At 45.9% G+C, this 25,921-nt stretch overlaps 1 protein-coding gene and 1 pseudogene across 1 annotated transcript; one reads left to right on the top strand and one right to left on the bottom strand.

Annotated features, from left to right (window-relative positions):
• Positions 1 to 7,316: 7,316 nt before the first annotated feature.
• Positions 7,317 to 8,846, bottom strand: LOC127186161 (zinc finger and BTB domain-containing protein 12-like; annotated as a pseudogene).
• Positions 8,847 to 24,623: 15,777 nt separating this feature from the next.
• Positions 24,624 to 25,632, top strand: LOC127186160 (sperm motility kinase X-like). The gene is given in 2 exon segments (XM_051142635.1): positions 24,624 to 24,802; positions 24,804 to 25,632. Coding segments are annotated over 2 exon segments (1,008 nt in total).
• The last annotated feature ends 289 nt before the right edge of the window (positions 25,633 to 25,921 follow it).

Below are 25,921 nucleotides of genomic sequence, written 5' to 3'. Positions count from 1 at the left end.
CATTTAAGAATTCAAAAATATTCGTGCTACCCTTCCACCTTGTCCTGGTAAGGTCAGCTAATGGAGCTATCGGGCTCATACCCTGAAAACGTCCGTTCAAACCCTTCCTGTACTAACCACTCCCCTAACCTTCTCACCATCTATTCCACCAACTTTTCTGGACCAATAGTCACAATACTCAGACCAACCTCCTGGGTTTAGAAATAAGCTTGCTTCAATTTGACCAAAAAAAAAAAAAAAAAGCACAACCCACAGAAGCAACAAAATATTTTATCACCCAGGCAACAGCCTCAATAATCATTCAACTAGCCATCATTCTAACTACAAACAATTAGGAAGGTGGACTTTCCAACCACAAATCGACAACACAACTCTCAGAATTTATTGCACTAGCAATTAAAACCCGTTTCACTCCTGACTTCCTGAAGTAACCCAAGGAATTCCCCTTCACACAGGCCTAATTCTCCTTTCATGACAAATATTTACCCCTTTATCAATCCTCTTTCAAATTCATGAACTGCTTAATACTAACTTAGCTGTCACCACAAGCCTTTCAGTCCTTATTGGAGCGTGAAGAGGACTAAGCCAAACACAAACATAGCACAGCATACTCAGCTATCGCCCACAGAATATGAACAGTAGCTCTCCTGCCCAGCAACTCCACCCTCAGACTGCTTAGTCTAACTATTACATTATCCTCACAGCTTGTAATATTTTCATTCATACCAATTAATTCAATTCATGAAATAAAATACCCATAATACTACTCACAAAGTCCCTAATTCTCCTATCCTCAGGAGGCTTTCCTCCACTAGCAGGATTCTTACCAAAGTGAGCTGTCTTCACAAAATTACTAAAAAACAGTAACACAGGCGTAACAACCGTAGTAGCTGTGATAGCTTTACTAAACATATTCTTTTACACCGCTTAGTCTCCTTCACCTACCCTTTTCCAACAAATAACAACTCCATGTCATACACTACAAACAAATCTCAAAAACCACCTCCTCCTACCTTCCCTAACTATCGTAACTATCGTAACACGAACCCTGCCCCTGATAGTTCAGCTAATTCTATAAGAAGTTTATTATATAATAGTCCAAGAATGTTCAAAGCCCTGAGAAAACACACAGTTTAACTTCTGACAAGAACTGTAAGATTCCATCCTACATCTCTTGAATGCAAATCAATCACTTTAATCAAGCTAAATCTATGACTATTCTCAACAAACCATAAAGACACTGGAATCCTACACTTAATCATCGGGGCTTGAGCAGGTATAGTAGGAACAGTCCGAAGCATTTTAATTTGAGCCAAAGTAAGTCAACCTGGAGCCCTATTAGAAATATACAATGTAATCGTTACTGCACATGCACTTGCTATCATTTTCTTTATAGTAATACCTATAATAATTGGAGGCTTCAGAAGCTGATTAGTGCATCTAATAATTGGAGTATTTGATATAGCATTTGCATGAATAAATAATTTAACCTTCTGACTCCTACCTCCTCATTTCTCCTGCTTCTGTCATCATGCAAAGTAAAAGCCAGGGCAGGAAGGGTATATCCCTCTTTAGCTGGAGACCTAGCCTATGCAGGAGCATCTGTGGACCCAACCGTCTTCTTCCTACATCTATCCCGTGTCTCATCATCCTAGGTGCTATCAACTTTATACCACCATTATCACTATAAAGCCACCTGCCATAACACAGTAGCAAACACCAGTACTCATCGCAGCTCTGCTATTGCTACTCTCCCCTTCCAGTATTAGCCGCAGGTATTACTATACTTCCTCCTATGTAGGGGACAGGCTACATGGCCAATGTTCAGCCATCTTGTCAGAGCCTAGTTTCCTATTTCTCCAGCAGTCTGCCATTCACCAGAAACCAACTGACCTTGTTGCAGGTCAGCAGTTAAACACCTGTTGTGGTTTATTGTGGGGGCTGGTCATTATAGACACCCCCCCAGCTACTCCTTTTCCAGTAGGACTACTGATAAGATCAGATTAAAGGCCAGCTGCCTGTGAGCAGCAGTTCCTGAAGCTTTTTCCTGACTAACCAGATCTTCACAACTTTCCTGGAATTTCTCTCCTGCAATTAGCAGCTGAAAAGCTAGATACCTACCTGCTGGAGCATTCCAGAGTTAGGTATCCATTAGCAACCCTTGCTTACGCAATACCCATGCCTCTGTGCCTATATAAACTCTGGGAAATTTTTCAATAAATGGGGTTTGATCAGAATGCAGACTTGCCCCCTTCTTCATGTCTAGTGTTCTGTCTCTATACAGGAAAATTTTCCTCCCGATCGTTAGTCAAACCCCGGCGGGCCCGGGGCACTCCTATACAACCTACCCTGATCCTGCTGGATGGGGTGGACCAACTACTTATCAACATTTATTCTGATTCTTTGGTTATCCAGAAGTCTATATCCTTATTCTCATAGGATTCAGAATTATATCACATATCTTCACTTATTCAGGTAAAAAAGAGCCTTTTGATATATAGGAATAGTGTGAACTACATCTATTGGCTTCCTAAGATTTATTGTTTGAGCCCACCATATATTTACAGTTGGATTTGAAGTAGACACCTGAGTCTACTTCACACCAGCCACTATAATTATTGCTATTCCAACTGGTGTAAATATTTAGTTGACTTGCTACACTCCATGGAGGCAACACAAATGATCCGCAGCTAGACTATGAGCCCCAGGGTTCATCTTCTTATTCACAGTTGGAAGATTCATGGGAATTGTTCTATCAAACTCGTCACTTGACATTGTCCTTCACGATACATACTACGTGGTTGCCCACTTTCACTATGTATTATCTATAGGAGCTGTGTTTGCCATTATAGCTGGATTTGCCCACTGCCTCTATTCTCAGGTTAAACTAAATAATACATACGCAAAAGCCCACTTTGCTACTATATTTGTAAGAGTAAACTCAACTTTCTTCCCTCAACATTTTGTAGGTCTTTCAGGAATCCCAATGCTACTCCAACTACCCAGATGCCGACACCACATGAAATGTAGTTTCTCTCTAAGATCGGTTATCTCACTAACAGCTTTCCTTATCATGATTTTTATAATCTAAGAAGCTTTTGCTTCCACATGAGAAATACTCTCAGTTTCATCAACAAACCTAGAATTACTTCACGGCTGCCCTTCACCATGTCACACATTCAAAGAGCCTACTTATGTAAAAGTTAAAGAAGAAAGGATGGGTTCGAGTCCATAAAACTGGTTTCGTTCTAATCTCATAATTTTTATGTCTTTCTCAATGAAATACTAGTAAATTTATAGATCTTGTGTCTTATATGGCTTACCCTTTGCAACTAGGCTTACAAGACGCTTCATCGCCTATTATGAAGAACTTATAAACTTTCATGATCGTACATTAATAATCGCTGTCTTTATCAGTTCTCTAGTTCTCTATATTATCTCATTAATACTAGCCACGAACTACACATCCTAGTACAACAGACGCTCAAGAAGTTGAACCAATCTGAACCACTTTACCAGCTGTAATTCTAATCCTCTTTGCCCTCCCTTCCCTTCAGATCTTTACGTAACAGATGACGCTAACAACCCTGCCCTCACAGTAAGCTACAGGACATCAGTGACACTGAAGCCACCAATACACTGATTACGAAGACCTGTGCTTTGCCTCACACATGGCTCCAACAAATGGCTGAAAACCAGCTGTAATTCTAATCCTCTTTGCCCTCCCTTCCCTTCAGATCTTTACGTAACAGATGACGCTGACAACCCTGCCCTCACAGTAAGCTACAGAACATCAGTGATACTGAAACCACCAATACACTGATTAGGAAGACCTGTGCTTTGCCTCATACATGGCTCCAACAAATGGCTGAAAACCAGCTGTAATTCTAATCCTCTTTGCCCTTCCTTCCCTTCAGATCTTTACGTAACAGATGACGCTGACAACCCTGCCCTCACAGTAAGCTACAGAACATCAGTGATACTGAACCCCCAATACACTGATTAGGAAGACCTGTGCTTTGCCTCATACATGGCTCCAACAAATGGCTGAAAACCAGCTGTAATTCTAATCCTCTTTGCCCTTCCTTCCCTTCAGATCTTTACGTAACAGATGACGCTAACAACCCTGCCCTCACAGTAAGCTACAGAACATCAGTGATACTGAAACCACCAATACACTGATTAGGAAGACCTGTGCTTTGCCTCACACATGGCTCCAACAAATGGCTGAAAACCAGCTGTAATTCTAATCCTCTTTGCCCTCCCTTCCCTTCAGATCTTTACGTAACAGATGACGCTAACAACCCTGCCCTCACAGTAAGCTACAGAACATCAGTGATACTGAAACGACCAATACACTCATTAGGAAGACCTGTGCTTTGCCTCACACATGGCTCCAACAAATGGCTGACAACCAGCTGTAATTCTAATCCTCTTTGCCCTCCCTTCCCTTCAGATCTTTACGTAACAGATGACGCTGACAGCCCTGCCCTCACAGTAAGCTACAGGACATCAGTGATACTGAAGCCACCAATACACTGATTAGGAAGACCTGTGCTTTGCCTCACACATGGCTCCAACAAATGGCTGAAAACCAGCTGTAATTCTAATCCTCTTTGCCCTTCCTTCCCTTCAGATCTTTACGTAACAGATGAAGCTGACAACCCTGCCCTCACAGTAAGCTACAGGACATCAGTGATACTGAAACCACCAATACACTGATTAGGAAGACCTGTGCTTTGCCTCACACATGGCTCCAACAAATGGCTGAAAACCAGCTGAACTCTGCCTACTTGAAGTTGACAATCGAGTTGCACTTCCAAGATAACTTCCAATCCGTATCCTAATTTCATCTGAAGACATACTTCACTCATGAGCTGTTCCCTCATGAGGACTAAATACAGATGCAACCCCAGGACATCTAAAACAAGCCACAGTAACATCAAATCACCTAGGTGTATTCTATTGCCAATGTCCAGAAATCTTTGGGTCTAATCACAGTTTTATAGCAATTGTTCTTGAAATAGTATCACTAAAATATTTTGACAATTGATCAGTTTCCATACTTTAAACTCGCTATGAAGCCTAGAGCATTAACCTTTTAAGTTAAAGTTAGAGACTAAACTTTTCCATAGTGAAATGCCACAACTAGGTACATCCACATGATCCACTGCTGCTCTATCTTCAGTATCTACACTCTTTATCTTATTTCAATTAAAAAATTCTACACAAGTTTTCCCTACTCACCATCCCCTAAAACTCTAAAATCACTGAAACTCCAAAGCCTTTGAGAATCAAAATGAATGAAAATCTATTCACCTCTTTTATTACCCAAACAATAATAAGACACCAATAGTCATTATCATTATTACAGTCCCCTCAATCTTATTCCCCTCTTCAAAATGCTTAATTAAGAGCCAACTGCATTCATTCTTACAATGACTAACTAAACTTATTATAAAGTAAATATTAACCCACTCCCCAAAAGGATGAACATGATCCCAAGTAATTCTGTCCCTCGTTGTATTCATCAGATCAACAGACCTGCTAGTCCTTCTCCTGCACACATTCACACCGACCACCCAGCTCCCTGTAGACAGAAGCACAGCCACCCCACTATGAGCAGGAGCAGCAATGCTAGGTTCACACCGACCACCCAGCTCCCTGTAGACAGAAGCACAGCCACCCCACTATGAGCAGGAGCAGCAATGCTAGGTTCACACCGACCACCCAGCTCCCTGTAGACAGAAGCACAGCCACCTCACTCTGAGCAGGAGCAGCAATGCTAGGTTTACACTCACCACCCAGCTCCCTGTAGACAGAAGCACAGCCACCCCACTATGAGCAGGAGCAGCAATGCTAGGTTTTTGACAGAAAATAAAAAGCTCATTAGCCCACTTTCTTCCTCAAGGAACAACTATTTCACTCATCCCTATACTCATTATCATCAAAACTATAAGCTTGTTTATTCAACCTAAAGCCCTAGCAGTTTGTCTTACAGTTGATATTATTGCCAGACTAATACACGTAATTGGCGTAGCTACCTTATTTTTAATAAATATTAGCCCACCAACTGCTACAATCACATCTATTATTCTTGTATTGCTTACCATACTTGAATCTGCCATAGCCCTTATTGAAGCCGACATATCTACCCTTCCAGTTAGCCTTTATCTACATATTACATAATGGCCCTCTAAACACATGCATATCACATAGTTAATCCAAGCCCATGCATCCTAGCAGGAGCTTTTTCCACCCTGCTATTAAATTCTGGTTTAGTGATGTAATCTCATCATAACTCTATTATTCTTCTGTCAGTAGGCCTTCTAACAAATACTATGTACCGATGTTGACAAGATATTATCTGTGAAGGAACCAATCAAGGCTCCATATCCCTATTGTACAAAAAGGCCTTTGTTGTGGAATAATCTTATTTATTGTATCCGAAGTATTTTTCTTTACAGGCTTCTTCTGAGCCTTCTACCTCTCCAGTCTTGTAACAACACATGACCTAGGAAGCTGCTAATCACCTACAGAAAGACCACCCCTAAATATGCTAGGAGTACCTCTTCTTTTTTGTTTTGTTTTGTAGATAACAAAGAAAACCTAAAACCCCAAACTCCAGGAAAAAGATCTTTAAAAATACGTTTTCTTTTTAAAAAAATTGTATAAGTCTCTACCCCCCTCCCTCCCCCCAACAGCCCTCCTTGTGTCTTTTTCCTGTGTGCCCTGCCTCCCCCCACCCCCTCTCTACTCACTGTTCTTGCTACTGTACGACCATGTCTCATTACCTACCCAGGTTGCCCACCCCGTTCTCTTTCATTTCCGGTGAACCATGTACCTACCGCCCCACTTCCCCAGCATGGAAGAGCCGCCTCCCTGTCTTTTCCTTGGTCTTCGTACTTGGTTTGCCCTACCACCTTCTCCCCCAGTGACCTATTCTAAACTGGAGCACGGAAGCTGCATCCTGCCAATCCCCCAGTTCCCACGGCAGCCCGCCTCCTCAGAGGCAGCTTTATCCAGGAAAAGCTGGTCTCCAACGTTCTTTCAGCCTTTGCAATTTTTTTCCTCCCTCCACATTGTTCGTGCACCTCTACAAAAAGAAATCTTTCTTTGGTACCCCATATTCCTTCAGCCTCGTCAACCCTGTCTCCGGCTCCATCTTCTTCTTCTACTCTTTGAGGCAAGGTCTTCTCTCCAATCCTCCTGCTTACAATGTACGCCTGACCCAGAACCAGCCCTCCACTTCTCCTGGGCCCAGAACTCCCCCCCCCCCCCCCCCCCCATCCCCCCCGCACGCAGCCTCCTGCCCTTCAGCGAATGAGGATCTCGCCCATGCCAGCCTCCAGCACTTTCTCAGCTGTGGTTTCGCCATGCTGCTCCTTGAGGTGGCGCCCGGCTTGTGGAAGAAGCGCACATCACGGTAGAAACATCTACAGGGCTGCGGTCTGAGTGCAGGTTGAGGAGACCTTGCAGCGTGGACTTCTGAGTGAAACACTTGCCGCAGATGCCACACGAGTGAAACCTGACGCCGCGGCGGGCATTCACTTGGCGTTTGAGGTTGCTGCTGCTGTGGTTGAACTGCTTGCTGTAGAGCAGACACATAAAGACGAAATGTTGCGTTCGCATGTGGAAGACCAGCTTCTCCACACCCTGATACACTTCCAGGCATTTGGTGCACTTGATGTTCTTTAAGGGGTTTCCACTTGAGAAGAAGCCCCCAGGCAGGGGTCCCCAGCTGCCCCCTGCCACCAGACTGCACCCCCCCCGCACCCCCAGGCAGCCACAGCGGCCCACCACTGCTTCCACAAGTCCCGAGGTGGCCCCCACACTGGCCCTGCCTCCTGGGATCAACAACAGGCCTTCGCCTTTGCGGCCTCTGACAGGCTGTAGCAGCCCTTCACCACACCTTGTGGTGGGGCTACAGTGTTGGGGGCCACACTGCTCTGGGTTAGCTCCCCCAGATGGCTGCACACAGAGGCCCTGATACCCAGACCCCCTGCTAGGTCTCCAGGGGGTTTGAGCCAGTGTGCCACTTTAGACTCCACCTTGACGATGCAGATGTCAGAAACATCCTCATTCTTGCCCTCTGCCTTCAGCTCTAGGTCCTCACCTAGGGGAAACTCCAGCTTCACTGGCCAGAGGAGCAGAGAGGGTAGAGGAGGTGGGGTGGGGGCTGGTGCTGGCTTTGGGGTCCTGGGGAGGGAGGAGGGACTTGGTGAACCAGACACTGCTCACCAGGCTCGCCTCCATCCTCTTTGAAGCCTATTTTGTGCTCAACGAACTGGCTGAGGGCGTTCCTCCCTTTCTCCACCAGTGCTTCATTTGCATGTAGGAGGCAGCAGCAGGCAGTTCACAAAGTCCCGACTGCTCCAGGGCGCCCGTGCAGCAAGAGAGGAGCAGGTCTGCCACAATGCACGCTGTGCATGAGCGAGACCTGCATCTCTGAGCCGGGGTTTAGCAAGAACTGGTCCCTGAGGAAAGGCGAACAGGCAGCCAGAGTGATTTTTTGGCCATGCAATTTGAGGCGAAGATGGTCACTTCGCAGAACAGCTCCTCGGCTCGGAGCTAGTTCATGTTCTGTAGCGTAGCGGCCTCGTGGCCAGGCAGCTGGAAGCTCAGGACTTCCACCCCAGACAGAGGCCATTGTGTTAGGAGTGGACTGCTCTGGCTTGGTTCTGCCTGCTGATTTCCCTCTCCTCAATCCCTCCCCCCACATCCCACCGGCGCCCCCCACACTTGGGCTGGCAAGGCACAGCCGCTGGCACCTCACCAAGCTCGCCAAGTTCGTGAGGGACGTGATCAGGGAGATGTGCGACTTCGCACCCCATGGGCAGCGCCATGGAGCTGCTCAAGGTGTCCAGGGACAAGCGCCGGCTCCAGTTCATCAAGAGGGTGGACTTGCAAGTCACAGCGAAGAGGAAGCGGGAGGAGCTTAGCAGCCTGCTGGTGGCCAGGAGGAAGGCAGAGGCCAAGAAGGACTGATTGCCCCTCCCCCAGTAAATGTTTGTGCAAAACAAACAAACAAAAACAACAACAAAAAAACAAATGGCCCGATCTGTGCCATGTCCGACCAAGCTTCTAGTTTTTAGGCTCACTGAGAAGAGTCGCGGTTTCGCCTCCCACCTGTAACTTAAAATTATTTCACCACATTCCAACTCCTCCTCCAATCCGGCTTTTTCCCTTAGGCAAGCTTTTGTTTAACCTGCCTCCCAGTGTTCCTTTTAGCCTTGTTGGAGTGGGGGAGGCTTGTTTACAAGTCCAGAGCCACTGAGTTCTGAGAATGTAAGTTGCTAAGAAACACAGCAGGAGTTTTCCTAGCAGTTAGAGTTTGACTGCCCCTTTGAAAATTTCCTGGGCAGGCAGGAGGAAAATGCCTGATTGTCAGTTAGCTTTAAACTCTGCTCCTCTGACCTGTTTTTGCCTGGATCTGGGGTGGTGCCCTGTCTTACTTGCTTGTCATCATGGCCACCCACTAGCCAGTTTGGGTAGGACACTGCTGTAGTATACACTTATGCCAAATAGGATTAAAATCTAGCAAGGCAATGGTGGTGGCTGCTGAGGCAGCAATGCACACCTTCAATCTCAGCACCTGAGAGGCAGAGGTGAGAAATTGTAAAATTATAAAATGTAAAGCACTTGTTTGCCCTGCCTACCCAGAGGCTTCCCCCAGTTCTCATTACTGCTAGCCTTAGGAGTTACACCCTAGTTCCTAGAGTAGCTATATTCAAGCTCCCAAATATCAGAGGTCCCATACGGTTTCCAGTAACCGCCCTAGGGACCCACACCCAAGTCCCCACAAGAGGTCTCCCAACGCCAGATGTCCTAATGTCCATATGGTCTAACTTGATAAGCAACCCCACCTGCTTTGTGGTTTTAGCCTTTAAAACTAGCCTGTAACAGTCACTGGGGGCCCTTAGCCTCTCCAGTGCTGTAGGACCCAGGCGCGTCAGCAATAAACCTTTGCTTTTGCATCAGTGCGTTGTGCCTTGTGTGGTCTCTCATGGCAACCTCCTTCCCACGTTGGGCGTGAGGGTCCAACAGAGGCAGGAGGATGTCTATGAGTTCAAGGTCAGCCTGGTCTACAGAGCAAGTTCCAGAACAGCCAAAGCTACAAAGAGAAGTCATCTCAGAAAAATAACAAAACAAAACAAATGAACAAACAAACAAAGCCTTTGCACTCACTTTGCCTAACTCCAGGTGACATCTTTAATCTTCATCCTCATGAATCAATGAGTTCAGGAGCCCCTGTCTCAGGCTCACTTCTGGTGACTGAATAAAAGTGACCTCACTGCTCCTTAGGCATAGTGGAGGAGAAGGTTTTCATTGTAGATCTGAGGGAGAGAACAGCCAGAGATCTGCAAGAGTCCAGACTGAACATGGCCAGCTCACTGAACTGGGCCATGAGAGAAGGGGAGGTGAGAGACCTAGAGAGGAAGAGAAGAGAGAGGGAAAAGGAGAGACAGCAAAGGGACAAAGAAAGGAGCCAAGGACCAAGAGAGCACATAGGCCAAAGGGCTGCACTATTTAGGCGTCAGAGAGTGGGGGAAAGGAGAGCAATGCTCACTGGCTGGATAGGTTTGGAGTCTGGGGTGGGGGTAGGATGGGGGTGAGAAGTGCTGAGAGGAGCCAGGGCTCTGTAATAAGTACTTGCTAGGCTGAGAAAGACTGGAGACCAGCCTCCTCTTTGCTGTTGAACAGACACCCCAGTTAGCCATTCTTCCCAGGTTGCTTTGAGACCCCAAACAATGATCACCGAATATAGAGCTTCCTAAGTCTTTCACATCTGAGTTGAGAAAAGTATCATCATTCTCAAAAACCTGCACCAATAGCTTGTGTAGCTTTAAGAATTAGAAATAATGAATGAAAGTCATAACAACATGGTACAGTGCATTTAGCAGACCAAAGTACTGTTCAATATCCAATGAAAAGAGAAAAAAATCACTCCCATGAGTGCCAAGATGACCTTAAGAGTGCCCCCAAAGGCATGCTTCCAGTCTTCATTCCCAGGAGCTGATGTAACAGCCAGCCGTGAGCCATCCCATGTAGGTGTAGGGACCTACTGGGGTCCTCTGCAAGAGCAAAGGATGTTCTTAACCACTGACCCACCTGGCCAGCCTCAGCCTTTATTCTTCACACTGCTTTGCTACTGTGCATTCTATCTTCATTCTCCAGAATCAACCCCTCCATGTGTCTTTTCCTATGATCTCATTTTCCCTCTTGGCTCAGCCTCTTGGGTAACCCAGAAGCTCTGTGTGACATTTTTCCTGTCTCACCCCTTAGGTCTGCTCTGTCCTTTCCTGCAGAGGAGCTGAGAGCACAGATACTGGTGTTGATTCTACTATATTCTTGTCTTGTTTCTTGACAACCAGGCAGTGGTGGCCTTTAATCCCAGCATTAGGGAGGCAGAAGCTGGCTCTCTGTGAGTGGAGGCCAGCCTGGTCTACTGAGGAGTTCTAAGACAGCCAGGGTTGCACAGAAACCCTAGATCAAAAAAAAAAAATTACCAATTATGAAAAGTATGGACCACAGGGGAAGAAGCTTAGAGAGGGGTTTGTTATAGTTTCATAGGTTGGCATTTAAACAGGGAGGCTGTAGAAAGGTAGGAGAAAGAAAGCAAAGCCAGGGCTACAATATAGTAGGAGGATGTCTTAGTCAGTGTTCTGTTGCTCTGAGGAGACACCGTGACCACAGCAACTCTTATAAGGGAAAATATTTAATTGAGGCTCGCTTATAGTTTCTGGTTGTTCTTTCATTAGCGTTATGGCAGAAAACTTGTCAGCCTGCAGGCAGACATGGTGCTGGAGAAGGAGCTTAGAGTTCCACATCTTGATCCACAAGCAGGAGAAGACTGATTTGAGCTTCTGAGACCTCAAAGCGCACCCCCACTATGATGCACTTCCTCCAACAAGACCACGCCTACTCCAATAAGACCACATCTCCAAATAGTGTCACTCCTTCTGGACCCAGCATTTATATAAATGAGTTCTATGGAGCCCATAACTATTCAAACCAGCATAGAGGGGATTCAGGAAATAAGATAAAGTCAATTTAGTCATCTAGAGGCCTTTAAAGGACCTATGGCAAAAACTGGGTGTAAGGGTTACTTTTATGTCATCTTGAGGCAAGCTAAAGTCATCTGAGAGGAACAAATCTAATATGCCTCCATAAGACTGGGCTGTAAACAAACCTGTAGGGCATTTTCTTCTGATTGGTGTGGGATGGCCAAGCCCACTGTGGTTGATGCCACCCCTGGGCTACTGGTCTGGGTGCTGTAAGAAAGCAGGTTGAGTCAAGCTGTCAGGAGCAAGCCGGTAAGCAACACTCCTTCATGGCCTCTACATCAGCCCCTGGTCCAGGTTCCTGCCTTGTTTGTTTGGTTTCCTACCCTGGCTTCCTTCTATGACAAACAATGATCTGGAAGCAGAAGCCAGATACATCTTTTCTTCCCCAAGTTGCTTTCCTCATGCTGTTTCACCACAGCATAGTACCCCTTAGACACTGAAGTTAGCAGTGGGAGTAGGGGATGGAGGAGAGAGAGTAGGAAGGGTAAGAGGGGCTTGGGAATCTCTTCCCATGTGGGGGAAACTTTTCTCTGTCTCATACAATTATATGGTCTACTCAGCACTTGGCTCCTCTAACAAACCGCCTGGAATCTCTGACTTATCCATCTAAATTGGGAAACACAGGGGATTTTAAAAAAAGCAAAAAAATGAGCATTCCCCCTGATCTTTGCCAGACTGTGAGAAGGAAAGTTGAGGAGGAGAAATTAGGACATCTTCTCAACGTTTCCGCTATCTGACTTTCTCAAGGCAGTCCCTGTTTCCTTCTGCAGATTCACAGTGCTTTCTGAAATTATCAAATATTTTTCTGTTATAATTACTGCTCCATTTCCTAGAATCTGTAGAGATGTGTCTACTGGTGTGCTTCTCACCTGAGGGCTGGCAGCAGCATGTAGCTCCAGGATAGGGCTGCTCAAGGTAAACCAAGAGTCAAGACTTTCAGCGGATCCCAGGGGAGGAGGCAAAATGCTAAAGGCAAGTTGATCTTTAGCAAACAAAGATTTAGTGAGTTATACCGATGTGATAAAGCCTCCATAAAAACCCAACAGGACAGTTTACTATGGGAGCAGCCAGAGGCTGAATACATGGAAATTCCTCAGTAAGTGTTGGGTCTGCAGCTACAGAGGTGTTAGCCACACTCCTCCCCAGCTTCCACCATCCCTGGATCAAGGCAACCAGAGTCACCTCCTTATAACCTGTGTTGTCACTTCACTAAGCAGCTAAACTCCTATTGCGTGATAACCCTGAGGCAGGGCAGCACAATTGGATCAGCTGCCTGTCAATCAGGGACATAGCAACTCTACTTATAATTTGATCTCATGTCTTGAACCATCACTAAACTGCTGAGCTCAGAGATTCCTCCCTTTAAAAAAAAAAAGATTTATTTTTTTGTTTAATTAATTTATTTTATATATGTGTGCATCTATGTGAATGTACACCTACACGCCAGACGAGGACATCAGATCTCATTATAGATGGTTGTGAGCCACCATGTGGTTGCCAGCTCTCCATCCCAAAGATTCCTTCCTCTAAAGGTTGGCTGTCTGTCACGTTTCAGCTTCTTTCACTGCAAGGGTAACTACTGGGCATTTTTTCTGAAATATGTCTTAATGTTTCTTTTTTTATTAAATTTCAAAAGATTTTTTTTTGTTTTGTTTTCATGACGGGGTTACTCTGTGTAGTAGCCTTGGCTGTCCTGGAACTCTCTTTGTAGACAAGGATGTCCTCGAACTCACAGCTATCTGCCTGCCTCTGCCTCCTGAGTGCTGGGATTATTGGACTACAGGTGAGATAGCTATGGAAGAATGGGGAGACAGAAGAACCCAGAGGGTCCAGGAATCCCACAAGAAGACCATCAAAGCTATGGATGTAGACCCATGGGGGTCTGCACAAACTGCTGTACCAACCAAGGCCAATGCATGCAGTGAACCTAGAACCTCTATTCCTACCTACCCAATGAAGAACTTATTCTCCATGGTTGTGAGGAGAGCAGAAACTGCCTCTGACATATACTCTGGTGCCCCTGATTGACTACTTCCCCTTGGTGGGGAGGCCTGGTGGCAAGCAGAGGAAGAGGAATCAGGCTATTCTGATGAGACCTGATAGGCTGAGATCACATGGTGGGGGAGGAGGTTTCTTTCTGTCACATGTCTAGGGGACGTGAATAAGAGGAAAAAGGGAGAGGGGGAAATGGGAAGATACAAGTGAGGGATATCAATTGGGATGTAACCTGAGCAAATTATTTAAAAAAAAGAAAAAGAAAAAGAAAATGGTAATACTGCAAGAAGTAAAAACAAATAAAATAAAGGTGTGTGCCAACACGACCGGCCTGAAAAGAATCTTTACTATTTATAAACAATAAGTCACAGGGTGCTAGGAAGCCCCAAACCTTGTATTGAAACATCCAGTGCTATGGAACTGAAGAAATGGCTCTGCAGTTAAGCGCACTTGCTGCTTTTGCACGGGTCCCAGGTGCAAGTCACAAAATATACATGGTGGCTCACAACCACCTGTAACTCCAGCTTCATGGAGTCTAGCACTCTCCTCCACCCTTCACAGGCTCCAGGGATGCACATGGCATGCAGCACACATAATGCAGACCAGTACATGATACAGTTAAGGGAAAAGTGTTTCCTCACCCATAGAGAGAGAGAACATCCATAGACATCTGAGAGAGTCCAGAACAGAGAGAGGAAGTAGCAGACTGAATATGGCCAACAGACTGACCTGTCAGGGATAGAAGTAGGAACAGAACACACACACACATACACAGAGAGAGAGAGAGAGACAGACAGACAGACAGACAGACAGAAACAGACAGAATCACTAGTGGAAGTGAAGGAAGCACATCAGCTGGGAGGACTTTAGGGATGGGGAGGAGGTGAGAAAGGCTAGGGGTGGGGGTACATGGTCTTTGAAATGTGTAGCAGGTACTTGTGATATTGAAGGAGCCTGAAGGCCAACATGTACTTTGCTGTGCTAATAGGCACTGCAGGGAGCCATTCCTCCTTTCTGGAATGCAGGGGAATACAGTTTCCCTTTGACATGACAACTCACACACATAAGATACGAATAACTTGGGGGCTGGAGAGATAGCTTGGATGTTGAGAGCACTGACTGCTCTTTCAGAGGTCCTGAATCCAATTCACAGGAACCTCTATAATGAGGTCCAGGAACCTCTTCTGCACCTAGCTGTACATGCAGGCAGAGCGCTATACACATAATAAAAAACAAATCTTTTTTGAAAAGATAAAGAATAAAATAAAATAATACACTGCCAGGGCTAGTCCCTCTCACTCACATACAAGCAGAGTCAGGGGTTGCCAAGGCTAATTTACAGGAATAGGCCTGTTTTAGGAAGTCTATGGCCTGTGTCAGTTTCTGGGGTTCCATCTAATGGCTCATCCTCTGATTCCTTCTACAGGGATAGATATTTAGCTGCCATGCTAAGCTGGAGTTCCAAATTTAAGAAGATCCCCCAATAATAAGAACTCCCGCAGTTGGTATATGGCTGGGGTCTCTGAAAATAAGAGGCCATGCTGAAATGACTAGAAAGGCTTTTTATGCTTGGTGTTGGCATTGAGCCACAGGCATTGTCCCTAAGGAGGGGGAAACCTTACACTGACCCGAGGCTAAATTCCTTTCTCTTCAGCTTCCTCTTACTCCCACACTTACTCCTTCTTCCCCTGTCCGTGGCTCTCATACACCTCAGAAAAGGGGACACACACACACACACACACCACACCACACCACACCACACCACACCACACCAACAACCCAAGCAAGTCAAGTCACATCAAGACTAAATGCATCCATGATAGCCCTGGCAGGGGAAAATGATCGAAAAGCAGGCAACAGAATCCATGTGAGAGACAGTCCCCACTCCCCTTATTAGGAGATCCAAAGGAAAACCAAGCTGGCTGTAAGCTACATATGTATAGGGGATCTAGACTCAGTCCATGCATGGTCTTAATACTTCAGTCCCCACATGTCCTCCTCGGCCCAGATTAGTTGATTCTGTTTGTCTTCTTGTGGATCTCCTGTCCCCTTCAGGTCCTCTATCCTTCCCCCTACTCTTTCACAAAGCCTTCTGAGCTCTGCCCAATATTTAGCTATGAGATCTGCAACTGTTTTAATCCGTTGCTAGGTTGATCCTCTCAGAAGACAGCTAGGCCAGGCTCCTGTGTGCACGCATGGCAGAATATCCTTAATAGTGGCAGGGCTTGGCTCTCTCCCATGAGGTAGGTCTCAGGTTTGTCCAATTGGGTGGACGTTCCTTCAGTCTCTCCTTGAACTTTGTCCCTGCACACTTTTTTGGCAGGGTGAATTTTGGGTCACGGTTTTTGTGGGTGGGTTGGTGTTCCCCTTGTCCCTCTAGAAGTCTTCTCTGGTTGGAGGGTAGACACTTCAGTCCCCATGACCCATGCTACTAGGAGTCTCAGCTAGAGTCGCCCCCATATCTTCCTAGGAGTCTACCCTGTCCTACATCCACAGCTCCTCTCAGAGATGCCCCTGCCTGTGGCTTCTCTTCTCTGTGGGAGCTCTCTGTCTTCCTGCCCTGGCTCTCCCCACATCTGATCCCACCCACATTTCCCTCCACCTTCCTTCTCTATCTAGTTTCCTCTCTTCATCCACTTCCACTGTTTTCCTATTTCCCTTTCTAGTGAGATCCAAGCAGCATCCTTGGGTCTTCTTAGCTTCTTTGGGTTTGTGAATTATATTATGATTTTCCAGTACTATATATATGGTTAAAGTGAGTACACACTTTGTGTGTCTTTCTCTGTCTGGGTTATCAACCTCAGGATGGTATTTTCTAGTTCCATCCATTTGCATACAAATTTCATCATTTCCTTATTTTTTGTTTTGTTTGTTTGCTTGCTTGCTTTTTCGTTTTTCAAGAAAGAGTCTCTCTGCGTTAGCCTTGGATGTCCTGGACTTGCTTTCTAGAACCAGCTAGCCTCGAATTCACAGCAATCCACCTGCCTCTGCCTCCCCAGTGCTGGGATTAAAGGCATGCACCACCACGCGTGGCGATGTCCTTGTTTTTAATAGCTAAGTAGTATCCCATTGTGAACATGCACCATATTGTCTATATCAACTCTTTGGTTGAGGACCATCTCGGTTGTTTGCCCTTTCTGAGGCTGCTATGAACAGTTGAGCAAATGTCCTTGTTGTCTGGGGGAGCATCTTTAAGGAATATTCCCAGGAGTGCTAGAGCTGCGTCTTGAGGCAAAGCTGTTCCCAATTTTCTGAGAAAATACGAGAAAGATTCCCAAGGTGGTTGTACAAGTTTGCACTTCCACCAGCAATGGAGGAGCATTTCCCTTTCTCCAAATCTTCCTTTCTCAGCATGTGCTGCCAGTTGCATTTCTTATCTTAACCATGCTGACAAGTGTAAGATGGGAAGGAAGGGTAATTTTTGAAGAACTACAATACACAGTTTTACAAAGAGATTGGAGGAACAAATAGAATTCCTCTCTCATCTATATGGGAAAACACAACTTAGAATCATACAAGCTGGAGTAGGTGGCCCTCATGACACCCAGAATCTCCTGATGTCTTCATCTTGACTTGGCAACCTCCTGAAGCACAAGGAAACAACATATATATAATAACATACCAACACGTAGATCAGGAGTAAAATGAAATACCTGGGTATGGCCCCATCACCTGCCGCCTCGAGAAGGATGATTTGTTGTGTAGACAATTCAGGCTGCCTTTTTGTTTTGTTTTTCTCTTTGTGCTTTTGAGACAGGCTTTCTCTGTGTAGACCCGGCTTCCTGGATTGTTCCGTAGACTAGGCTGGCCTTGAACTCAGACATCCACATGCCTCTGCCTCCCACATGCTGGGACTAAAGGACTTTGCCATCACCGCTCAACAATTTTTTTCCTGCTTATTTTCAATATATTAACTCATTTCTTCAGGAATATTGAGAAGGACTTAATGTATGAGACTGCAGGGGCCCATTGGGGGCTCATATATTTGAGTTTGAGTATTTGGTTCCCAGTTACCCTTTAGGAGGGATTGGGAAGAGTGACCTTCTTGCAAGATGTTATCACTGGGGTGGGCATTGAAGTTTCAAAAATTGCTGGCCAGGCTTTCCCACCCTCCCTCCATCTTTCTCTCCTTTCTCTGTCCCTTCCTCTCTCTCTCTGCTCCCTTCCTCCCCCTCTCTCGCCTTCCTCTCTCCCTCCCTCTCTCTCCTCCCTCCTCCTCTCCCTCCCTCTAACCCCTCCCTTCCTCCCTGCCCCTCCCCAAGCAGATCTAGATGTGAGCTCTCAACTCCTGCTCCAGTGCCATGCATACCTGCTGCCATGCTCCCTGCCATGATGATCATGCCCTCACCCTCTGAAGCTGTAAGCAGTCCTCAGTTCAATTCTGCTCTTCTATACACTGCTGTGCTCACAGAGTGTCTTCACAGCAACAGGACAATGACTAAGACACTGGGGGACTCAGCAGCACCAGTCTAGGGCTGGAATCCCAGGAAGGTCCTAGAGAGCCACCAGTTTTCAGTCCAAGCTGGAATCCAGGAGTGGGTGCTAACATCAGCTAGGAGCAGGCTCAGAATACAGGAACTGGCCAGTGAGAGGGAGGGCAAGCAGACAGAAAAGCACAAGATTCCGTCTTCTGTGTCTCTATGTAGGCTGCCAGCTGAAGGCGTGGCTCATTTAGGGTCGATCTTCTGACTCAAATGATCCAGATTTAGGGTGAGTCTCCACTTCAATTAATTCAACCAAAGAAAATCCCTCTCAGGTGCACTCTTGGATTTCAGTTAATGCCTTTACAAAAATTATCCATTTTTTATTTACTCATTTTACAGCCTGATCACAGGCCACTCCCTTCTCTCTTCCCATTCCCTCCCTCACACCACCTACCCCACTCCCCCTCCCATTCTTCTCAGCGAAAGGAAGGTCCCCCATGGGTACCAACCCACCCTGGGACATCAAGTCACGGCAGAACTAAGTGAATCCTTGCCCACTGAGGCCAGACACGGAAGCCCATTTAGAAGGAAGAGATCCAAAGGCAGGCAACAGAGTCAGAGACAGTCCTCCCTCCACGAGTTAGGGGACATCCAGGAAGAACAAGCATGCACCTCTACTACATATATGTAGGGGGGGTGTAGGTCCAGCCCATGCATGCTATGGGTTGGTGGTTCTGTCACTGTGAGCCCCCATGGGCCTAGGTGAGTTGTCTCTGCAGGTCTTCTTGTGGTGTTCTTGACCCCTCCAGCTCCCTCCATCCTTCCCTGCATTCACCCACAAGACTCCCTGAGCAAGGCCTATTGTTTGGCTCTGGGTATCTGCATCTGTTTCCCTCTTCTGTTGGTTGAAGGCCCTCAGAAGATAGCTAGGCTTGGCTGCTGTCTGCAAGCATAGCAGAGTATCAGTAGTGAAAGGAGCTGGCTCTCTCCCATGGGGTGGGTCTCAGGCTGGGCCAGGTCTTGGTTGGCCATTCCATCAATCAATACTCCATCTTAACTCCTGCAATTCTAGTAGGCAGGACAAATTTGGGGTTGAAGGTTTTGTGGGTGGGATGGTGTCCCTTTTCTTCCAATGGAAGTCCTGTCCAGTTGTAGGAGGTGGCTACTTCAGGCTCCATGTCCCCCACTGATAGGAGTCTCAGCTTGGGTCACCCCCATAGAATGCTCAGAATCACCCCCTCCATTGCTTCCTAATGTACTCGCTGATAACAGAATAGCCATCTCAGCATCCTAAGGTCAGCCCAAGACCACCATGCACTTCTCCTTAACCTGAGAAGGGAATGGATGTCCTTGAGTATCTATATGATGAGCTGTGGAAGAAGAAAGTCATTAGAGTGTTAGGGAGCAAGTGGAAAGGGAACCACGCTATCTGCCCCTAACAGGTGCCTGTCAGTGTCCACATCCCACTAATGGACAACACCTTGGAGCCTGTTGCTTTAGATGGTAAATGTCACTCAATCATGTGTTTGAACATTGGACCCCAGCAGTGGCACAGTGTGGGGAAGGTGAGGACCTTAGGAAGTGGGGCCTTACAGGAGGAAGTGGGACCTAGACAGCAAGGAAAAAATGGATACAAGTAGCTGGCTCAGGTCCCTACTTTGGTGCTACCATGCATTGTCTGTCCTTTAAGGCAGAAACTGAGGAAAGCAGTGTGATTGGTGCAGAGACGTGGTTGGTTCATTTCTTGCTATGACATCACAAGGAGCCATTGTGAAGAATGATGGTTTCCTGGATACATATAGAACTCACTAGGGCTAGGTTTTGTCCGTTAAGTGTGCTAGCTGCTGGATGGTTGGAGAGTTGGTGAATCGCTATACTTCACAGCTCCACTAGGACTTCTAGAGCCATTGAACCTCAGCAGAGTGAGTTTCCTTCGGAGGCTGTTGGTTGCTGGCTATTGCTATTATTTGTTCATTTCTTGGTTTCAGGTATGATTATGCTTACTTTTATTTTTTGTTTACGCTCTCCCATTTTTATTCTTGTATTCTTTATCTATCTTACTTCACTTTGATTTTGTTTCATTATCACAATTTAAAAACATGTATTAGAGTATATTAATTAATAACACGTATAATCTCACAGAGACAATTCCATACATATGAAGGAGAAGGTTGAACACATTCCCCTGATCACACTGCCTACTGCCTGCCCTTCCAAGTCCCTCAATGATTCCCTTTTCTGTTCATCTCTTTACTTTCCAAGTAGAGTCCAAGTCATGTGAACTCCTGTTCAGAGGACTGACGGGCACACTGGATGGTCTCATAAGGAAGGGAGCCAATGTGTCCCTGTTTTAGCAGAAAGCAGCCTATGAGCTGGTTGCCTTAGGATTTTCCATGGTAGTTCAGAAGTCAGGACTCCATGCAAGGGCTAGAGACAAGAGCCAGAACCCATTCTCTTCAGCGCAATAATGGAACAAGGCGGCTGGAAAAGAATTCAAGGTCATAATTAATATGAGTCTAGAAAGAGCCTGTTCTTTAAGAAAGGACAGGACTTTAATGGTGAGACTTACCATAGCTTGTGCCACCAACCACCTTTGTTGCCCTCCTTCCTGCAGCTGTCTTTTCATGGGATAACTTCTATCTTAGGAAGGGCATTCATGCCATGTAGCTAGTGTGTTCTCAGGCCCAGGAGGATGGGGTAATGAATTTGAAGCAAAGAATCAAGTCTTTGCTCTTGAGTTCTCCTGGCCAAACAGCTCAAAGAACATGTCTAAGCATAAAAATTGGTGTGTGTGTGTGTGTGTGTGTGTGTGTGTGTGTGTGTGTGTGTCTATCCTACCAAAGCCATTTTGGAACTTTGACCCCAATGCCACAATTTTAAGAACTGAGAACTCGTGAGCATGAGAGACTTGCCACACAACAGCGTATGTGGCCTTTAGAAAAGGGCTTGCTAGGCTGAGTTCCTGCTTCTCCTTGACCATGTGGAACATACAAAGCACTGGATAGAGTTCGAAATCAGGCCTGTTACACTCTCAGTCTGCTGGGATCTGGATCTCACCTCCCCAACATCCAGATACACAGGCCATCAATTTCCTTTAGCACATACATCAATCTGAGTTGTTTGTTCGTTTGTTTGTTTTTGTTTATTTTTGTTCGGGTTTTTTTTTTTTTTTTTTTTTTTTTTTTTTTTGACACAAGGTCTCTCTGTGTTAGCCTTGGCTGTCTTGGAGTCACTTTGTAGACCAGGCTGGCCTTGAACTCACAGCAATCTGCCTGCCTCTGCCTCTCGAGTGCTGGGGTTACAGGCATGCGCCACCATGCCCGGCTATTAATCTGAGTTTTTAAAAAGTAAACTTGAGTAATTTCACTTGATGATTATTACAAAGTGGTCATAAAAGCTGGGGTCCAGGTGAAAGGAAGAACACCATCTACTAACAGGAGATATCAGGGCTCATATCTGAAGATGGCCAATGATCTGGAGCCTGTTGCCATTCTTATGACTCCTCATTTTATTGCTACAGTGAAAAGGGTGCTTTTTAAAGTCTGGGTGTCAAAAGTCTCACAAAGGATCAAGTGTTGGACAGTTGTTTCCCCAAAGTGGCACTACTTGGAAGAAATTGTGTACCTTGGTCAGTGGGCCTAGCGGAAGTACTGGGTCCCTAGGTCATATTGGGGACAACCATTTGAGTAAACCAGCTTCATCAGGTCCCTACTGCCCCACTGCCCAAGACCAGCCTTCCTGTCTTGGGCCCAGAACGTTCCGGAATCTGGAGATTGGGGGATGTGCCCAGCCCTCCTTGGTTCATTTCTTGCACTCACCTCACAAGGAGCCATTGTGAGGAATGACCTGTCCATTGAGGCTCTGGCTGAGGCCAACTCCTGTCTTACAGAGCAGAAGGTGCTGGTGAATTGGAGCGAGATTGTACTTCTGCACTGCTGAAGGCTTTTACTCGACTTTCAATATTTGTCGCACTTCAGCATAGTGAGTATCTTCTGTTTTCTATGGTAGACTATTTTACTGTTTTTATTACATCTGTCCGAGTATTTTGTCTTCAGGTATCTCTGTGCACCACTGGCCTGGTGTCTTCTGTGAAGGTCAGAAGAGGGAGTCTGATTTCCTGGACCTGGAATTACAGGTGTTTGTGAGCCACCATGTGTGTGTTAAGCATCAAACCTGGATTCTCTGGAAGAACAGGCAGTGATCTGAACTGCTAAATCATCACCCTTCTGTTTTTTCCTTCCGCTTTTCCACCTTTGGTTTCTTGGGACAAGGTTTCTCTGTATCTTTGGCTGTTTGGATTCACTTTGTAGACCAGGCTGGCCTCGACCTCACAGAGATCCGCCTCCCTCTGCCTCCTGAATGGTGGGATTAAAGGAATACGCCACCACTGGCTGGTGCCATTGTTTTTTATTCTTACCTCTGTCTTTATCTTTATTTACTTTTGGGGGGTATATTTCTCTTCATATTCTAAGCCTTTTCTAGGCATGGAATAACTGTACCATATAAACAATTGAGTTATGACAAATACAGGAACACTTGCAATGCCCGTTGCTCACACTAATCACACGACTAACCTGTGCTGTTATGCTTTCTTCTCCCACTTCCTCCTCCACATTCACAGTAGCCTCTTCTATCTTCAGGACCCCTTCCTTCCCCCAAATTCCACATAGGAGAAAAAGCAAGGAACAGTTACTTTCCCTGTAAAGCAATCTGCTGTGTTAGGTCCATAGATCCCATACTTTCATCCTTCCTTATGGCTGCCCAGGGCTATGGGATGCTCGCCCTGATTCTGTTTCTATGCTCTGTTTGTCTGTTTGGGCATGTAGCGCAATCCTTCAAAGGATGCTGTGAGCGTATCTTCCCCATAAAGGATGGCATACGTATATGTTGTTGATTTATGACAAGTATTAAGCATGACTAAGGACTTTCACATCCATGCTCTTGTGGAAATGACATTTTTGGGTAGCTTTTTGGTTTTTTTTCCCTCTGTTTGTGACATCAATGAGTTTAGAGCCATTAAGTCCCTTTCTCCTTTGTGGAATTTTAGGAGCACTGACATTGTTCTTCAAGGGACTTGAATGGTCCAATGAAATTTGCCTGGTCCTGTGCTATGTAATGAAGATTCGTTTTCCTAAATAGGTCAATCTTGGGACTTTTTTTCTTGTATTTTAATGTCTTCTTTAGTTAAAATTATAGCTAGTAATTTCCCCAACTCATCTGCAATATCCAATTCATGAAAGGGACATTCTGGGTTTTAAAAATTATGTTTATTTAGGAGTTGTGTGGTCTGGAGAGATGGTCCAGCACTTAGGAACATGTAATCTTCTTGGAGGTAACCTAGTTCTACACCCAGCACTCCCATGCCAGACCATAACCACGTGTAGTTACAATCCAGGGAATCTGAGGCCCACTTCTAACCTTCATGTTTATATAAATAAAGTTATAAAGAATTGTATCACTATATTAAGTGATATGAAGTACCTGTGAGTGCACTTGTGTGTGTGTGTGTGTGTGTGTGTGTGTGTGTGCACATGTATGAGTCTCCTAGGAGGCCAGACATATAGGATGCCTTAGAGTTGGAATTAGGGCAGTTAGAGGCACCTGACATTGGTCCTGAGAACCAAATCCAGGGCCTCTGCAAGAGCAGCACATCTACTGGGCTCCTGAACAAATTCCCTAGGCTGGACTTGTTGGGTTTTGGGGTGTCTGTTTCTTATCTTGAATCTGACTTTACCAGTGCCTTTTCTCCCAGGGCATATTGAGCTCAGGGACGAAGTCTGTTAGTCCTTTCTACTAAGCAGCTCTCAGTTTCTAGCATCCTTTGTTTTGTCCTTGCAGTTTGCAATTGATCCATGTCAACCCGATCAATGGTGTCTTTCCCGTCTGTTGCTTTGAACATGATCTGTCCCTGTCCTCCTAGGCAATCAGAGTGCCTGCTTAGGTCATCTGAAATGTTTGTGACATTTTTCCCTCTCTCCCAACTTCCGTTTTGTTTCCATCTTGGCCTTTTGGATCTAGAAATCATAGTTATAAACATCTCCCTGGGCCTGATTTTTGACTGTTTTTTTTTTTTCAGCTTTCTCATTGCATGTTTGGTTCTAGCCGTATCAAAGAGGGCCTGACCACAAAGCAGGGAATGGGGGCCTGCAACTCTATGGAAAAGATCTTTATAATAGATTATGAGATGATGAGGATCCTGAGCCAAGGGCACTTTGCCCAGGTCAAACTTGCCTTCCACGAGGCCACCATGACCTATGTGGCAGTAAAATTCTTAGAAATAGCAAGAAGAGAGCCTTCCTCATCAACAATGAAATCATAACCCATATATAATAAAGCTCTTTGACGTGGTGCAGACCAGAGAGACCACCTACCTTGTGATGGAGCATGCCCCACAGGGAGAGCTGATGCAGCGCATCCTCCAACTGGGCTATTTAGAGGACAGCGAGGCTCTGAGCCTGTTTTCCCAACTACTGCATGAGGTGCAGTACTGCCATGACAATTACATTTGCCATATAGACATAACAGCCAAGACCGTTCTCCTCGACAGCAAGGGGAATGCCAAGCTGAGCGATTTTGGCCTGGCCTGTCACATCACTCCTGGGAAGAAGCTAGTGGGTTGCTGTGGCACTCTGCTCTACTGTGCCCCGGAACTCTTTAGAGGGGAGGCATATGATGTATTACCCACAGACGTGTGGAGTTTAGGGCTTCTCTTCTTCCTCATGGTGGCTGGGCACTTTCCCTTCCAGGCCAGCTCTTTTGAGCTCCTGAAGGTGCAGATCAGCTCTGCCTTCTTCCTCATTCCTCAGCATGTTTCCAGCAACATTTTCAATGTCATTCTTGAACTGCTCATGCTCAATCCTCCAGGGAGGCCCACCATGGACCAAATCATGGCGTGCCCCATGCTCAGGGGCAGAGAGGCACACGGTCTCCTTGGCACCACAAGCCCAAGTGTGCCTGCCACCCTGTGCTGCCAGCCAAAGACGACCTCCCATTGCCATGAATCAAGCCTGGACATGCACATGACTAATTCCCTCAAGGACGTCAGCCTCAAATTGAATGAGAAGTTTTCACAGTCCAAGATTGACTTCTGTGGCAGCCTGAATCCAAGTGTCCAGCTGTCTGTATTTCAGAGCAAACTGCTCTGAAAGCCAGATGTGTACAGCAGTGGTAAAGCCCGGATTTGCTACCTCAACAGTTTTGTGTCTGTTGAGATTTTTGTTCGTTTCTTTGTTTGTTTTATTGTTGTTTGAGGTAGCAAGGTCGTCAAAGACTCGGCGTCTGATTAGCAGGGGTTTGTGACCTTAAGACACTAAGACAGAAAGATCTGGACAGACTGCCTTCAGTGAGTTCATGAGTACAGCGGCCAGAAGCTGCATTTCACAGCCCTCCAGGCAATCCCCAGGCTCTTAAGTGCTTTCCACTCCTTCTGCCATC

The sequence above is a fragment of the Acomys russatus genome, unplaced genomic scaffold (genome assembly GCF_903995435.1).
Source record: "Acomys russatus unplaced genomic scaffold, mAcoRus1.1, whole genome shotgun sequence".
In the NCBI taxonomy this organism is placed as follows: domain Eukaryota; kingdom Metazoa; phylum Chordata; class Mammalia; order Rodentia; family Muridae; genus Acomys; species Acomys russatus.
The sequence above is the reverse complement of the archived record's forward strand: the minus strand, read 5'-3'. Positions and strand labels throughout refer to the sequence as shown.